General features: G+C 44.9%; 1 protein-coding gene across 1 annotated transcript in view; it reads right to left on the bottom strand.

The window, feature by feature from the left end:
- Positions 1-19257, bottom strand: part of susd2 (sushi domain containing 2) — a 124586-nt gene that overhangs the window by 87453 nt on the left and 17876 nt on the right. The window contains exon 2 of the mRNA XM_068005679.1: positions 2801-3047. Within this exon, the coding sequence (XP_067861780.1) occupies positions 2801-2900 (100 nt within the window). The 5' untranslated portion in view covers positions 2901-3047. The remainder of the gene's footprint in view (positions 1-2800; positions 3048-19257) is intronic.

The raw sequence follows: 19257 nt of genomic DNA, 5'->3' as shown, positions 1-19257 counted from the left end.
CTCAGCTCCTCATTAATAACATTAACAGGACCTTAACGGGCAAAATTCAGCCTTTTCCCCTTAATTTTTACAAATATTGGTGAATTAAAACAGCGCTAATCATCAAGCAATCAGCTGGTATTGGTTTCTACCTACATTCCACCATCTTTCACCCATGTCTACTTTTCCACAAAAATTAGCAAAGGCAGGAATAAAAATAATGAAGAAAAATATGAATTTGTAGAGAGGGAGCACTAGAATAAGAGGAATAATTCACTGGGTGACATTGGGAAGATAAGTTGCATGCTTCCTGACATCACAAGTTGAATTATTTTCCTATATCACATGGCTCCCAGCCTGGTAACTCTCTTTACACCATTCCTTCCTGTAAGGCAAGAACAGAATGAAAAATGCCAGTGTAATTAATCATTACAATCACTGCTAAAAATATTGCTGGTGGTTATGTCTCCATTTTACCAGAGGTCATGTGATATCATTATGTTTGAATTACAAAATAAACAACTGCAAATAACTCACCTCCTCTCAGACCACAAAAATATACAATAAAACCCCCAAATACGGTGAAGTATGGGATGTAATGCAAAAATAAATCTATCATCCAAACCAGTGCCGCAAATAAATGGTTTCTGTTCTTTACCCAAGTACCATTTTGAAATGCCTGGCTATTTTACACAGAACGGTTATGTTTTCAGAGTCAGCATGGCCGATTTTCAACTTGCTCACCGGGTGTAAAATTGGGGTTGATCACCCATTATAGAAACCGTCCAATTTTAATTTCCATTGAAATCAATAGTCAATGTGCAACATCAGTTTCACACTCGGACGACAAGTTAAAAATCTATCCCACCAAGTCGAATCCAGCTCATGCTCTCCTGCTTTGTTAAAAGTAGAACTCTTCTCTTAAGAATTCATGATTGGCAATGCCCACCTAGACAAGGAAGGCCCAAGGCTTCAGTGACCCCTGCTGGAAAGTGTGTGTGTATGGACGGCGGATCGAAGTAGGATCAGGCTCAGCTGTGGTGCCCACCACAGTTCTCCCAATGCCTGCTGACACAATGGCTGTAGCTTAGATTCCTATTTCTGAGTCAGAAGGTTGTGGGTTCAAGCCCCACTCCAGGATTTGAGCATGCAATCTTGGCTGACACTCCGGTGCAATACTGAGGGAGTGCTGCACTGTCGGAGGTGCCATCTTTCGGATGAGACGCTAAACCGAGGTCACCCCCCGTTCTCTCAGGTGCATTTAAAATATCCCGCGGCACTATCCGAAGAAGTGAAGGGGTGTTCCCCTGGTGTCTTGGCCAACATTTGTCCCTCATGGTTGAGGGACCACTAAAAGCAGATTATCCGGTCATTTATCTCATTGCTGTTTATTGGGTCCTTACTGTGCGCATATTGGCTGTCCTGTTTTCCTCCATTACAACAGTGGCCACACTTCAAAATGAATTTAAGCGCTTTGGGACATCCTGAGGTTGTGAAAGGTGCTATATAAACGCAAGCTCTTTCTTTCTATCTGAGCTCACACACAAGGAATGGTCAGTGGGGTGAAGCATGGGATAACACCTGCTACCTTTGAACCCGAACCCCCAGCACAAGTCAACACACTCAGGACAGAGAGCAGAAAAAATTTACAGTTTAAAATTTGAAGGGAAACAATACCGAGGGAGGGGAAGAAGTGGTTTCAAGTGAAGTGGTCTCTCTGTAAAGCTTCTGAAACAAAAAGACAAGGTTATTGTTTCACCTGTTTGTGCAGAGAAATTACAACTCTCACAGTCACAGCGCAGCCTGCCAAAGACCTGCCACATTAAGCTTCCTGGCCAAATGGGCACAGACATACAAGGTGGGTCTGCCACCTTGTTCTGGATGCAAGTTCCAGAGTTTTAATTAAATAGAAAAGAAATTCAGTTCCGCCGTTATATCAAGTCTACATCACAGAAACAGGCCATTCGGCCCAACTGGTCTATGCTGGCGTTTATGCTCCACACAAGCCTCCTCCCTCCCTACTTCATCTAACCCTATCAGGATACCTTTCTATTCCTTTCACGCTCATGTGCTTATCTAGCTTCCCCTTAACTGCATCTATGCTATTTGTCTCAACTACTCCTTGTGCTACCGTGTTCCACATTCTAACCACTCTTTGGATAAAGAAGTTTCTCCTGAATTCCATATTGGATTTATCAGTGATTATCTTATATTGATGACCTCAAGTTTTGGACTCTCCCACATTTTCTTTACGTCTACCCTATCAAACCCTTTCATTATCTTAAAGACCTCTATCAGGTCACCCCTCAGCCTTCTCTTTTCTAGAGAAAAGAACCCCAGCCTGTTCAGCCTTTCCTAATAAGTATATCCTCTCAGTTCTGGTATCATCCTTGTGAATCTTTTTTGCACCTTCTCCAATGCCACTATATCATTTTTATAATCTAGAAACCAGAACAGTGCACAATACTCCAAGTGTGGTCTAACCAAGTTTTAAATCACGGCTAGAGAGCAGATGCCACCTTTAGTCATGTTATCCTGTCCAGAACATAGATAAATACAGCAGACCCATTTAAATGAATATTTAAATAAAAATAATACTGTTTGCCAAATGCACTCTTAAATACCTTGCTCTGATAATTGTGCTTTTATTAATTGCATGCTTTAAATCATTTCTTATCAACTCTGATTAATATATTGTGCCAGATTACCTAAATGTCAAAAGGACCTAATCGAAATATACATAAGCAGCAGAAACAAAGTCCTGCATCAAAAGGTAACAGGAACAATATTGCACTATTTCCAATTATTTATTTTAACGTACCTGCTTGATGAGCAGAGTAGGAGATAAGTCCGATTACTAGAAAGCAACACAGTTGAATCTTCTGCCTTTTGCCTTTGACCATGTTGAGGGATTGATTCATCAGCCACTCTCTGCACTGTAGCTTCACAACAAGGACACAAGACTGAGTCCGTTAATGTCTTCAGAAGGGTTTGTGAAGCTCACAAGAAGAAATCACACTCTTATTTCCCCAGGAGAGAAAACGAAATCCATCCACTCTCCGAAATGCCTGGAGTTTAAAAATAACCGAGTAAGTGAACAATGAAACTGAAGGATCATTTATTGAACCTAATTTTGTTTCAAAGGTCAACGTCTGCCGATGTTGTCACAAATCTTATCACTGCCCCTTTCTTCATCTTGGGTTAACTGACCTAATCACAGCATGATGTGGTTAGTTGTCCCCTAATGTGGACTGCAATTTTTTTTTTGAATATACATGGTTTGATTCCAAGTATTGAAGTTGATTTTAGTGCAGATGTTAATATTAATTCATGCGATCGTAGTACACCAGCCAGCACTGAACCTTCAAGCCGCTGATGCCTCCCAATCATTAACTTTCATGCCAATTTATTGGCCCAGAATTTGCTGGAGCAGGGCATCGCGCTGCCCGCCCAGTTAGTTAGACTTTTTCCCTCAGACTTCAGCTCGAAAAATTTTTGCGCTGCAAATTGCTGGAAGTACGAGCTGATAACAGGGCATCTGGGACCTTGGTGAATGATGGGACCAACAGTCTATCTCCTTAATCAATGAGATTTAAGGATTGAGAAAGAAACAGAGGAATGACAGAGAAGAAAATAGGATGAATTAGAATCAAATCAGATACAGAAAGAGAAAGAGAGGGATAGAGAGAAAAAAAGACAGAAAGGAAAAGTAAGAAAAACATAGATTTTGATACATTTAGTATATATATATATAAAAAACATTTTAAAATTTAAATTCCAGCCCTAACTTTCTTCGACGAGTTTAATTGGTAATTAATGCGCAAATGCAGCAATTTCTTGAAACTCATGGGGAGGTTCACAGCGCGCTTCCGTTTTCGCGAGGTTAATGGTGGAGCGGTGCCAATCGTCCAGCAATTTGTGGCGATTCACAACTCAAGGGGCATCTCTTTCTCGCCACAAATTGCTGGGCAATTTACACATTGACAACAGCACGGGCATTAAACTCACTGTTATTTTGTTAGCAAATCCTGGCCCAAAATATATATATATTTTTTAAAAGGGTGAAGGGCCCAACGCAGTAGAGGAAACAACCATGGTTGAAAGGAGTAGGAGGGGAGATGAAGTAAGTCAAGAAGTAAAAGTTAAGTGAGGTCAAGCTTTGGTTATAAAAGCCTGTAGATCATGATTCTCAATCAGGGAGCCGGTCCACAAGGGAATCATCCCAAGAAGTTCACATGTGCTCCATCAGACATCTGTCCATCCGGGATTCAGGCATACTGCCCGCCACAAGCATAATGTCTTCTGTGAAATCTGTATTCTATATTTTTTCTGTCATTTGTGACTAAATAGGATGGTATTTCTGTTTCTGTGTGCCAATAAAATCATCAACGATGGCCCTGTTACCCTTGGGATAGTTGACAGTATCTTTTAGGAGTTAGGACAGAAGGTCCCTGGGAATGGATCAATATTTGTAGATGATTTCTAGGAATGTCTGCTGAAGGTCAGCAATCAGGAAAATTTGAAAGCCGTAGGAAGAAAGGAAGAGAAGATTATGGGTGATGAGGAATTCAACAAAGTCTGGTGGAAAAATGAATTAAAATGTCAGTATATAAAGATAAAATGGCTATTGGCTTCAACAAGGTGGTTCGCTCTCTAATTAGATTAATTCAGTGCTGACTCAAGCCTCTGATCACCTGTAAGCAACTCAACAAAGCATCAGCTGTCATCACATTCTCGGGCATCCAAGCAACCTTTAGCGAACATCTTGAAAGGAGCTGCAAGTGCAAGGCTTGGCTGGAGTACGACAAGGCAAATTAGAATGATCTCAAACAGGAATGTGTTGCCTCAAACTGGCACATCGCCTACCGGTCCAAAGACTGGGCTCAGACCAAGCAGAAAATATCCATTGCTGCACAGCGCCAAATACCACACAGGCAGAATATAACAACACTGTTTCACAGCCATGGGTTATTGAAAGATGTGCTGCAGCACTGGCCAAAAAGTTTTTGATAGGTGGGGGAGATCGGATAACCTGAAGTACACAGAAGCTTATCTTTTGATAAGTGCCTTTGTGGAAAGCTTGTGAGATCAGTACAAACCTAAAATCACCTCCGAGCTTCATGGCTCTTGTGCAAACTTCGAGGGCTGATGGAATCTGTTTCCAACAATGAAGCCAACTCCACTTTCCCTTCTCAAGGACGACAGAATCATATGCAACATCTCTGTCACTGAACACCATGGGGTAGAATTACAGTTAGTGGACGAATGCTTAATATATTTGTACGATATCCCCCCCACCTGTTATTTCAGTGGCAGCGTTAACCAATTCTAAATGGGTTAGTGCCTCCACTGAAATAATGGACAGAGGACCGTCTTATGAACGAGGTAAGCATTTCTCCATTAATATCGCCAGCAGTAATTTCGAGCCGTATACTTGCAGAAAAGTCATCTGAAACCCAAAGTCAGGTATTAAAAAGCCATTGAGGTATGGAACTCATAAGGGCTGACAAAGATCAAGCACAAGAAGATTAAATACATCCTTTAAAAGTTTGATCACAGATAACATACTGGCCCCAATGTCATAGGTGCTCAAGTTGCCAAGCCCCATCAGAGAAGCACCTCATTTATTTCAACTTGAAAGCAATGAATATTAAAGATCACAAATGATGAATAGCTGAGAGAAGAGGTCCGTCTTACTGTTGATCCAATGGTATTCATTTGGAGCTATAATGCCGAATTTTAGCATCATAGAATTGTACAGCACAGAAGGAGGCCATTCAGCCCATCGTGTCCATGCCGGCTCTTTGAAAGTGCTATCCAATTGGTCCCACTTCCCCATTCTTTCCCCATAGACCTGCAAATGTTTCATTTTCAAGTATTTATCCAATTCCCTTTTGAAAGTTACTGTTGAATCTGCTTCCACCACCCTTTCAGGCAGTGCATTCCAGATCATAACAACTCGCTGCATAAAAAAAATTTTGCTCATCTCCCCTCTGGCCACAGGGTGAGTCCTTAGTTGACCCACACAATCAAGCATGTTTTTGCTTGCTGTCCCACGTGTAGTCATATATAAAATCGGGATAGATGGTCCTAACACTAGAAATGTAATAAGCAAAAGAAGTTTATGCTTAAGCTGAGAGCTGAAGAAATATTTACCATGGTTCTGTGAGTTCTAAAACAAATTGCAAGAACATTTTGTGAATGTCCTACTTCATTGACTAGAAGAACACTGGTGGGATTTTCAAGGATTCTGTGTAATTTTAGTTTATATCCCACCGTCGCATTCCATCTTTCATATGTAAGGGTTAGAATGCTCATTCATAGCCAGTGCCATTGCTGCACCATGATCACACTGTCTCAAGATAGATCGTGACCTACATGTTCCTGTTGGTCTGAACTTGAGTGTGACCGATAATGTGAGTTTTGTGTGTTGTTAGAGGTGTGCCAGGCTATGTGTTTAGATTTGAGGAGCCAAACTATTGGGAGTCATGAGTGTCAGGGTGTACGAGTTGAAAGTAGAGGTTGGAGTAACCAAAGTATTGGAATAAAACAGGGCAAGATGTGTAATCGCTATGTACATTGGAGGAATGAGGTTAATATGTTAGTGTCTGCGGGTAAGTAATGTGCAACTATGTGTGTGAGTTGAAAGCATTGAGTTAATAAACCTGGGGTTACAGGAAGTGTGTGTGTGTTTTTTTAAGCTATAGGAGTGGAGTCTCAGGATTCAAGACATGCAAGCAGTATGTACAGACCTGAGGGAAGGGGTTAATCAATAATCTTATTTACATGGGTTATTGTTGTCGCACCAAATACACTGGCTTGTTTATTGGTCGGTTTTCCAATTTTAAGAAAAAGTGCACTAGACTATGCAACACCAAGCGTAATATATCCACTATTTACTCATCAAATTTGGAGCATTTACTGACATTTATCTACAAATTCTGAAGATTGGTCAATAGCCACTCATTCACATTTGTCCAACAGAAAATAGCTGTTTCTGTTTACACCACATTGACACACCACAGAAATTACGCTAATCAGAAGATCTTGTTTGTAGTAGACGTTATACATCTGTGACTTACTGCACGTCAGATGACAGGAAATTCCAACACTAATTATTTCTCTATTTGTTAGCCAAGTTTGGCAAACCACAAGACAAGATGACAAAATATCAACTGCAAATAAACAAGACAGATTGAACAATGTGACCAACTTTGACAAATTCAAATTGGTCGAGAACAAAATGCACATACAATATGAATAGGGCCAATGAGGATTTTGAGTGCTGTAGTCTGTGCGAGCAAGGAAAATCGGGGGGGGTGGGGCAGCAACAATGATGGGGAGACTGTGCAAGGTATCAGCAGGATATTCAACGTATTTATGCGGTCATGCTGCAGAAAACTGCTTTAAGAATCTGTGCCTGATGTCAAACTAACACAAGTAGCCTTCTGGCACTCTATACTGTAACTGACTCCTGTTCTAATTCAAGTGTCCCAAGTCATATGGCCACAAATTGCATTCCTGTCCCACATTGCCCATGTACTGCAATTCTTACTGCATCAGCAAGCTGCAGAAATATATTTGTTGTTTCAGTATTTGTACAGTGTAGACAGTTGCAAAATATAGCTCCAACGTGAAAAACAATTGAAGCACACGCGGACATAATATCATTTAAATTTGTTACGGTTAACAAATTGGCAGATTCACATGCTGACTTGAGTTGTCACTGCTGGTAGTCACACATGTACTTACTGTAGAACAGTGGAGTTTATACCACCACCTTCCGGGCAGCGAACTGCTAAAGTAATTCGCCACACGGCAGAGACTCTTTATAGAGGGGAGTCCTTGACAGAGTCAAACGTCAATGTTACTGGCTGTTCACATTTCTCACACCAGCACCATTTTGAACTCCAAACGAGGCTTGTAATTCAAGCTCTGAAAAATATTTTCGAAGAAAAAAAGTTGGCACCGTGCCATGTTCCTCACCAAGAGACTGGGTCCATTATGCCCCGTATGAAACAGTTATGATTTTACTACCTTCCCATTCATAAAAATGACAGGGTTGAGTGGACTGAAAATAAAATTAAATAAGGCTCTAATACTTTGTGAAAATGATTTGTTCTTCAAATTTACTTGAACGAATATTTTAAATTATTTATCCTAGCATTTAATATCTACAGATTCAATTTAGGCAGTGCTGGTACTTTGATTTTTATTGGAAATTATTGCTACGGGACATTTGCTCAACATAGGTAAATTAGATTTACATTAATTAAGAATTACAGAGGTCAAAATGTTTAACCTTTTCAAAACGTGCTGTTAATCTGGAATAACAACCTTTGGCCACAAATTAATGCATGCCACCTGCAACACACAACCTCCAACCTCAGATTGCCCCTGGTGGCAGCCATGGCTCACTCTCATCTCTGAGCCAAAGGCTATGGGCTCAAGTCCCACTCCCAAGACTTGAGCGCAAAATCTAGGCTGGCACTTCAGCGCCGTACTGAGGACCTGCTGCACGGTGGGAGGTGCTGCCTTTTGGAAGAGTTGTTAAACCAAGGCCCCATCTGCCCTCAGGTGGCACTGTCTTGAAGAAAACATTGCTATGTGTGGGACCTTGCTGTGCTCAATTTGCCTGCAGCTTTTCCGACATTACAACAGTGACGACACTTCAAAACTACTTCAATCGCTTTAAAGCATTTGGAATGTCCTGAGGTTGTGAAAGGTGCCACATCAATGCAAGACTTGCATTCTTTTTCATTCTGAGGCAGAAGTTCCAACCTCACACTGTCACCAACACAGACCCCAACCTCACACTGTCACCAACACAGACCCCAACCTCACACTGTCACTAACACAGACTCCTACCTCACACTGTCACTAACACAGACACTCCAACCTCACACTGTCACTAACACAGACACTCCAACCTCAAACTGTCACTAACACAGACACTCCAACCTCACACTGTCACTAACACAGACACTCCAACCTCACACTGTCACTAACACAGACACTCCAACCTCACACTGTCACTAACACACACTCCAACCTCACACTGTCACTAACACAGACACTCCAACCTCACACTGTCACTAACACAGACACTCCAACCTCACACTGTCACTAACACACACTCCAACCTCACACTGTCACTAACACAGACACTCCAACCTCACACTGTCACTAACACAGACACTCCAACCTCACACTGTCACTAACACAGACACTCCAACCTCACACTGTCACTAACACAGACACTCCAACCTCACACTGTCACTAACACACACTCCAACCTCACACTGTCACCAACACAGAATCTCCAACCTCACACTGTCACTAACACAGACACTCCAACCTCACACTGTCACTAACACAGACACTCCAACCTCACACTGTCACTAACACAGACACTCCAACCTCACACTGTCACTAACACACACTCCAACCTCACACTGTCACGAACACAGACACTCCAACCTCACACTGTCACTAACACAGACACTCCAACCTCACACTGTCACTAACACAGACACTCCAACCTCACACTGTCACTAACACAGACACTCCAACTTCACACTGTCACTAACTCAGACACTCCAACCTCACACTGTCACTAACACAGACACTCCAACCTCACACTGTCACTAACACAGACACTCCAACCTCACACTGTCACTAACACAGACACTCCAACCTCACACTGTCACTAACACAGACACTCCAACCTCACACTGTCACTAACACAGACACTCCAACCTCTCACTGTCACGAACACAGACACTCCAACCTCACACTGTCACTAACACAGACACTCCAACCTCACACTGTCACCAAAACAGACACTCCAACCTCACACTGTCACTAACACAGACACTCCAACCTCACACTGTCACTAACACAGACACTCCAACCTCACACTGTCACTAACACACACTCCAACCTCACACTGTCACGAACACAGACACTCCAACCTCACACTGTCACTAACACAGACACTCCAACCTCACACTGTCACTAACACAGACACTCCAACCTCACACTGTCACTAACACAGACACTCCAACCTCACACTGTCACTAACACACACTCCAACCTCACACTGTCACTAACACAGACACTCCTACCTCACACTGTCACTAACACAGACACTCCAACCTCACACTGTCACTAACACAGACACTCCAACCTCACACTGTCACTAACACAGACACTCCAACCTCACACTGTCACTAACACAGACACTCCAACCTCACACTGTCACTAACACAGACACTCCAACCTCTCACTGTCACGAACACAGACACTCCAACCTCACACTGTCACTAACACAGACACTCCAACCTCACACTGTCACCAAAACAGACACTCCAACCTCACACTGTCACTAACACAGACACTCCAACCTCACACTGTCACTAACACAGACACTCCAACCTCACACTGTCACTAACACAGACACTCCAACCTCACACTGTCACTAACACAGACACTCCAACCTCACACTGTCACTAACACAGACACTCCAACCTCACACTGTCACTAACACAGACACTCCAACCTCACACTGTCACTAACACACACTCCAACCTCACACTGTCACTAACACAGACACTCCAACCTCACACTGTCACTAACACAGACACTCCAACCTCCCACTGTCACTAAAACAGACACTCCAACCTCACACTGTCACTAACACAGACACTCCAACCTCACACTGTCACGAACACAGACACTCCAACCTCACACTGTCACCAACACAGACACTCCAACCTCACACTGTCACCAACACAGACACTCCAACCTCACACTGTCACTAACACAGACACTCCAACCTCACACTGTCACTAACACAGACACTCCAACCTCACACTGTCACTAACACAGACACTCCAACCTCACACTGTCACTAACACAGACACTCCAACCTCACACTGTCACTAACACAGACACTCCAACCTCACACTGTCACTAACACAGACACTCCAACCTCACACTGTCACTAACACAGACACTCCAACCTCACACTGTCACTAACACAGACACTCCAACCTCACACTGTCACTAACACAGACACTCCAACCTCACACTGTCACTAACACAGACACTCCAACCTCACACTGTCACTAACACAGACACTCCAACCTCACACTGTCACTAACACAGACACTCCAACCTCACACTGTCACCAACACAGACACTCCAACCTCACACTGTCACTAACACAGACACTCCAACCTCACACTGTCACTAACACAGACACTCCAACCTCACACTGTCACTAACACAGACACTCCAACCTCACACTGTCACTAACACAGACACTCCAACCTCACACTGTCACTAACACAGACACTCCAACCTCACACTGTCACTAACACAGACACTCCAACCTCACACTGTCACTAACACAGACACTCCAACCTCACACTGTCACGAACACAGACACTCCAACCTCACACTGTCACTAACACAGACACTCCAACCTCACACTGTCACGAACACAGACACTCCAACCTCACACTGTCACTAACACAGACACTCCAACCTCACACTGTCACTAACACAGACACCCCAACCTCACACTGTCACTAACACAGACACTCCAACCTCACACTGTCACTAACACAGACACTCCAACCTCACACTGTCACTAACACAGACACTCCAACCTCACACTGTCACTAACACAGACACCCCAACCTCACACTGTCACTAACACAGACACTCCAACCTCACACTGTCACTAACACAGACACTCCAACCTCACACTGTCACTAACACAGACACCCCAACCTCACACTGTCACTAACACAGACACTCCAACCTCACACTGTCACTAACACAGACACTCCAACCTCACACTGTCACGAACACAGACTCCAACCTCACACTGTCACTAACACAGACACTCCAACCTCACACTGTCACCAACACAGACACTCCAACCTCACACTGTCACTAACACAGACACTCCAACCTCACACTGTCACCAACACAGACACTCCAACCTCACACTGTCACTAACACAGACACTCCAACCTCACACTGTCACTAACACAGACACTCCAACCTCACACTGTCACTAACACAGACACTCCAACCTCACACTGTCACTAACACAGACACCCCAACCTCACACTGTCACTAACACAGACACCCCAACCTCACACTGTCACTAACACAGACACTCCAACCTCACACTGTCACTAACACAGACACCCCAACCTCACACTGTCACTAACACAGACACTCCAACCTCACACTGTCACTAACACAGACACTCCAACCTCACACTGTCACGAACACAGACTCCAACCTCACACTGTCACTAACACAGACACTCCAACCTCACACTGTCACGAACACAGACACTCCAACCTCACACTGTCACTAACACAGACACTCCAACCTCACACTGTCACTAACACAGACACTCCAACCTCACACTGTCACTAACACAGACACTCCAACCTCACACTGTCACTAACACAGACACTCCAACCTCACACTGTCACTAACACAGACACTCCAACCTCACACTGTCACTAACACAGACACTCCAACCTCACACTGTCACTAACACAGACACTCCAACCTCACACTGTCACGAACACAGACACTCCAACCTCACACTGTCACTAACACAGACACTCCAACCTCACACTGTCACTAACACAGACACTCCAACCTCACACTGTCACCAACACAGACACTCCAACCTCACACTGTCACTAACACAGACACTCCAACCTCACACTGTCACCAACACAGACACTCCAACCTCACACTGTCACTAACACAGACTCCAAACTCACACTGTCACTAACACAGACACTCCTACCTCACACTGTCACCAACACAGACACTCCAACCTCACACTGTCACTAACACAGACTCCAAACTCACACTGTCACTAACACAGACACTCCAACCTCACACTGTCACTAACACAGACACTCCAACCTCACACTGTCACTAACACAGACACTCCAACCTCACACTGTCACTAACACAGACACTCCAACCTCACACTGTCACTAACACAGACACTCCAACCTCACACTGTCACTAACACAGACACTCCAACCTCACACTGTCACTAACACAGAATCTCCAACCTCACACTGTCACTAACACAGACACTCCAACCTCACACTGTCACTAACACAGACACTCCAACCTCACACTGTCACTAACACAGAATCTCCAACCTCACACTGTCACTAACACAGACACTCCAACCTCACACTGTCACTAACACAGGCACTCCAACCTCACACTGTCACTAACACAGTCAATCCAACCTCACACTGTCACTAACACAGACCCCAATCTCACACTGTCACGAACACAGACTCCAACCTCACACTGTCACTAACACAGACTCCAACCTCACACTGTCACTAAAACTCGAACCTCACACTGTGTTAGTGACAGTGCGAAATTGGAATTTCTGTGTTGGTGACTGTGTGTGGTTAGAGGGTCTGAGTTAGTGACAGTGTGAAGTTGGAGTGTCTGTGTTAGTGACAGTGTGAGGTTGGAGTGTCTGTGTTAGTGACAGTGTGAGGTTGGAGTGTCTGTGTTAGTGACAGTGTGAGGTTGGAGTGTCTGTGTTAGTGACAGTGTGAGATTGGAATTTCTGTGTTAGTGACAGTGTGAGGTTGGAGTGTCTGTGTTAGTGACAGTGTGAGGTTGGAGTGTCTGTGTTAGTGACAGTGTGAGGTTGGAGTGTCTGTGTTAGTGACAGTGTGAGGTTGGAGTGTCTGTGTTAGTGACAGTGTGAGGTTGGAGATTCTGTGTTAGTGACAGTGTGAGGTTGGAGTGTCTGTGTTAGTGACAGTGTGAGGTTGGAGTGTCTGTGTTAGTGACAGTGGGAGGTTGGAGTGTCTGTGTTAGTGACAGTGTGAGGTTGGAGTGTCTGTGTTAGTGACAGTGTGAGGTTGGAGTGTCTGTGTTAGTGACAGTGTGAGGTTGGAGTGTCTGTGTTAGTGACAGTGTGAGGTTGGAGTGTCTGTGTTAGTGACAGTGTGAGGTTGGAGTGTCTGTGTTAGTGACAGTGGGAGGTTGGAGTGTCTGTGTTAGTGACAGTGTGAGGTTGGAGTGTCTGTGTTAGTGACAGTGTGAGGTTGGAGTGTCTGTGTTAGTGACAGTGTGAGGTTGGAGTGTCTGTGTTAGTGACAGTGTGAGATTGGAGTGTCTGTGTTAGTGACAGTGTGAGTTTGGAGTGTCTGTGTTAGTGACAGTGTGAGTTTGGAGTGTCTGTGTTAGTGACAGTGTGAGGTTGGAGTGTCTGTGTTAGTGACAGTGTGAGTTTGGAGTGTCTGTGTTAGTGACAGTGTGAGGTTGGAGATTCTGTGTTAGTGACAGTGTGAGGTTGGAGTGTCTGTGTTAGTGACAGTGGGAGGTTGGAGTGTCTGTGTTAGTGACAGTGTGAGGTTGGAGTGTCTGTGTTAGTGACAGTGTGAGGTTGGAGATTCTGTGTTAGTGACAGTGTGAGGTTGGAGTGTCTGTGTTAGTGACAGTGTGAGGTTGGAGTGTCTGTGTTAGTGACAGTGTGAGGTTGGAGTGTCTGTGTTAGTGACAGTGTGAGGTTGGAGTGTCTGTGTTAGTGACAGTGTGAGGTTGGAGTGTCTGTGCTAGTGACAGTGTGAGGTTGGAGTGTCTGTGTTAGTGACAGTGTGAGGTTGGAGTGTCTGTGTTAGTGACAGTGTGAGGTTGGAGTGTCTGTGTTGGTGACAGTGTGAGGTTGGAGTGTCTGTGTTAGTGACAGTGTGAGGTTGGAGTGTCTGTGTTAGTGACAGTATGAGGTTGGAGTGTCTGTGTTGGTGACAGTGTGAGGTTGGAGTGTCTGTGTTAGTGACAGTGTGAGATTGGAATTTCTGTGTTAGTGACAGTGTGAGATTGGAATTTCTGTGTTAGTGACAGTGTGAGGTTGGAGTGTCTGTGTTAGTGACAGTGTGAGGTTGGAGTGTCTGTGTTAGTGACAGTGTGAGGTTGGAGTGTCTGTGTTAGTGACAGTGTGAGGTTGGAGTGTCTGTGTTAGTGACAGTGTGAGATTGGAATTTCTGTGTTAGTGACAGTGTGAGATTGGAGTGTCTGTGTTAGTGACAGTGCGAGGTTGGAGTGTCTGTGTTAGTGACAGTGTGAGGTTGGAGTGTCTGTGTTCGTGACAGTGTGAGGTTGGAGTGTCTGTGTTAGTGACAGTGCGAGGTTGGAGTGTCTGTGTTAGTGACAGTGTGAGGTTGGAGTGTCTGTGTTAGTGACAGTGTGAGGTTGGAGTGTCTGTGTTAGTGACATTGTGAGGTTGGAGTGTCTGTGTTAGTGACAGTGTGAGATTGGAGTGTCTGTGTTAGTGACAGTGTGAGGTTGGAGTGTCTGTGTTAGTGACAGTGTGAGGTTGGAGTGTCTGTGTTAGTGACAGTGTGAGGTTGGAGTGTCTGTGTTAGTGACAGTGTGAGGTTGGAGTGTCTGTGTTAGTGACAGTGTGAGGTTGGAGTGTCTGTGTTAGTGACAGTGTGAGGTTGGAGTGTCTGTTTTAGTGACAGTGTGAGGTTGGAGTGTCTGTGTTGGTGACAGTGTGAGGTTGGAGTGTCTGTGTTAGTGACAGTGTGAGGTTGGAGTGTCTGTGTTAGTGACAGTGTGAGATTGGAATTTCTGTGTTAGTGACAGTGTGAGGTTGGAGTGTCTGTGTTAGTGACAGTGTGAGGTTGGAGTGTCTGTGTTGGTGACAGTGTGAGGTTGGAGTGTATGTGTTGGTGACAGTGTGAGGTTGGAGTGTCTGTGTTAGTGACAGTGTGAGGTTGGAGTGTCTGTGTTAGTGACAGTGTGAGGTTGGAGTGTCTGTGTTAGTGACAGTGTGAGGTTGGAGTGTCTGTGTTAGTGACAGTGTGAGGTTGGAGTGTCTGTGTTAGTGACAGTGTGAGATTGGAATTTCTGTGTTAGTGACAGTGTGAGGTTGGAGTGTCTGTGCTAGTGACAGTGTGAGATTGGAATTTCTGTGTTAGTGAAAGTGTGAGGTTGGAGTGTCTGTGTTAGTGACAGTGTGAGATTGGAATTTCTGTGTTAGTGACAGTGTGAGGTTGGAGTGTCTGTGTTAGTTACGGTGTGAGGTTGGAGTGTCTGTGTTAGTGACAGTGTGAGGTTGGAGTGTCTGTGTTAGTGACAATGTGAGGTTGGAGTGTCTGTGTTAGTGACAGTGTGAGGTTGGAGTGTCTGTGTTAGTGACAGTGTGAGGTTGGAGTGTGTGTTAGTGACAGTGTGAGGTTGGAGTGCCTGTGTTGGTGACAGTGTGAGGTTGGAGTGTCTGTGTTAGTGACAGTGTGAGGTTGGAGTGTCTGTGTTAGTGACAGTGTGAGGTTGGAGTGTCTGTGTTAGTGACAGTGTGAGGTTGGAGTGTCTGTGTTAGTGACAGTGTGAGGTTGGAGTGTCTGTGTTAGTGACAGTGTGAGGTTGGAGTGTCTGTGTTAGTGACAGTGTGAGGTTGGAGTGTCTGTGTTAGTGACAGTGTGAGGTTGGAGTGTGTGTTAGTGACAGTGTGAGGTTGGAGTTTCTGTGTTAGTGACAGTGTGATGTTGGAGTGTCTGTGTTAGTGACAGTGTGAGGTTGGAGTGTCTGTGTTAGTGACAGTGTGAGGTTGGAGTGTCTGTGTTAGTGACAGTGTGAGGTTGGAGTGTCTGTTTTAGTGACAGTGTGAGGTTGGAGTGTCTGTTTTAGTGACAGTGTGATGTTGGAGTGTCTGTGTTAGTGACAGTGTGAGGTTGGATTGACTGTGTTAGTGACAGTGTGAGGTTGGAGTGTCTGTGTTAGTGACAGTGTGAGGTTGGAGTGTCTGTGTTAGTGACAGTGTGAGGTTGGAGTGTCTGTTTTAGTGACAGTGTGATGTTGGAGTGTCTGTGTTAGTGACAGTGTGAGGTTGGATTGACTGTGTTAGTGACAGTGTGAGGTTGGAGTGTCTGTGTTGGTGACAGTGTGAGGTTGGAGTGTCTGTGTTAGTGACAGTGTGAGGTTGGAGTGTCTGTTTTAGTGACAGTGTGAGGTTGGAGTGTCTGTGTTAGTGACAGTGTGAGGTTGGAGTGTCTGTGTTAGTGACAGTGTGAGGTTGGAGTGTCTGTGTTAGTGACAGTGTGAGGTTGGAGTGTCTGTGTTAGTGACAGTGTGAGGTTGGAGTGTCTGTGTTAGTGACAGTGTGAGGTTGGAGTGTCTGTGTTAGTGACAGTGTGAGGTTGGAGTGTCTGTTTTAGTGACAGTGTGAGGTTGGAGTGTCTGTGTTAGTGACAGTGTGAGGTTGGAGTGTCTGTGTTAGTGACAGTGTGAGGTTGGAGTGTCTGTGTTAGTGACAGTGTGAGGTTGGAGTGTCTGTGTTAGTGACAGTGTGAGGTTGGAGTGTCTGTTTTAGTGACAGTGTGAGGTTGGAGTGTCTGTGTTAGTGACAGTGTGAGGTTGGAGTGTCTGTGTTAGTGACAGTGTGAGATTGGAATTTCTGTGTTAGTGAGAGTTTGAGGTTGGAGTGTCTGTGTTGGTGACAGTGTGAGGTTGGAGTGTCTGTGTTAGTGACAGTGTGAGGTTGGAGTGTCTGTGTTAGTGACAGTGTGAGGTTGGAGTGTCTGTGTTAGTGACAGTGTGAGGTTGGAGTGTCTGTGTTAGTGACAGTGTGAGGTTGGAGTGTCTGTGTTAGTGACAGTGTGAGGTTGGAGTGTCTGTGTTAGTGACAGTGTGAGGTTGGAGTGTCTGTGTTAGTGACAGTGTGAGGTTGGAGTGTCTGTGTTAGTGACAGTGTGAGGTTGGAGATTCTGTGTTAGTGACAGTGTGAGGTTGGAGTGCCTGTGTTAGTGACAGTGTGAGTTTGGAGTGTCTGTTTTAGTGACAGTGTGAGGTTGGAGTGTCTGTGTTAGTGACAGTGTGAAGTTGGAGTGTCTGTGTTAGTGACAGTGTGAGGTTGGAGTGTCTGTGTTAGTGACAGTGTGAGGTTGGAGTGTCTGTGTTAGTGACAGTTTGAGGTTGGAGTGTCTGTGTTGGTGACAGTGTGAGGTTGGATTGACTGTGTTAGTGACAGTGTGAGGTTGGAGTGTCTGTGTTAGTGACAGTGTGAGGTTGGAGTGTCTGTGTTAGTGACAGTGGGAGGTTGGAGTGTCTGTGTTGGAGACATTGTGAGGTTGGAGTGTCTGTGTTAGTGACAGTGTGAGGTTGGAGTGTCTGTGTCAGTGACAGTGTGAGGTTGGAGTGTCTGTGTTAGTGACAGTGTGAGGTTGGAGTGTCTGTGTTAGTGACAGTGTGAGGTTGGAGTGTCTGTGTTAGTGACAGTGTGAGGTTGGAGTGTCTGTGTTCGTGACAGTGTGAGGTTGGAGTGTCTGTGTTAGTGACAGTGTGAGGTTGGAGTGTCTGTGTTAGTGACAGTGTGAGGTTGGAGTGTCTGTGTTAGTGACAGTGTGAGGTTGGGGTGTCTGTGTTAGTGACAGTGTGAGGTTGGAGTGTCTGTGTTAGTGACAGTGTGAGGTTGGGGTGTCTGTGTTAGTGACAGTGTGAGGTTGGAGTGTCTGTGTTAGTGACAGTGTGAGGTTGGAGTGTCTGTGTTGGTGACAGTGTGAGGTTGGAGTGTCTGTGTTAGTGACAGTGTGAGGTTGGAGTGTCTGTGTTGGTGACAGTGTGAGGTTGGAGTGTCTGTGTTAGTGACAGTGTGAGGTTGGAGTGTCTGTGTTGGTGACAGTGTGAGGTTGGAGTGTCTGTGTTAGTGACAGTGTGAGGTTGGAGTGTCTGTGTTAGTGACAGTGTGAGGTTGGAGTGTCTGTGTTAGTGACAGTGTGAGGTTGGAGTGTCTGTGTTAGTGACAGTGTGAGGTTGGATTGACTGTGTTAGTGACAGTGTGAGGTTGGAGTGTCTGTGTTGGAGACAGTGTGAGGTTGGAGTGTCTGTGTTGGAGACAGTGTGAGATTGGAGTGTCTGTGTTAGTGACAGTGTGAGGTTGGAGTGTGTTTTAGTGTCAGTGTGAGGTTGGGGTCTGTGTTCGTGACAGTGACAGACACTCCAACCTCACACTGTCACCAACACAGAAATTCCAAACTCACACTGTCACCAACACACACTCCAACCTCATACTGTCACTAACACAGACACCAATCTCACACTGTGTTAGTGACAGTGTGAGGTTGAAGTGTCTGTGTTGGTGACAGTGTGAGGTTGAAGTGTCTGTGCTAGTGACAGTGTGAGGTTGGAGTGCCTGTGTTAGTGACAGTGTGAGGTTGGAGTGTCTGTGTTAGTGACAGTGTGAGGTTGGAG

The sequence above is a fragment of the Heptranchias perlo genome, chromosome 25, assembly GCF_035084215.1.
Source record: "Heptranchias perlo isolate sHepPer1 chromosome 25, sHepPer1.hap1, whole genome shotgun sequence".
In the NCBI taxonomy this organism is placed as follows: Eukaryota; Metazoa; Chordata; class Chondrichthyes; order Hexanchiformes; family Hexanchidae; genus Heptranchias; species Heptranchias perlo.
This window is presented reverse-complemented; position numbering and strand designations above follow the sequence as displayed.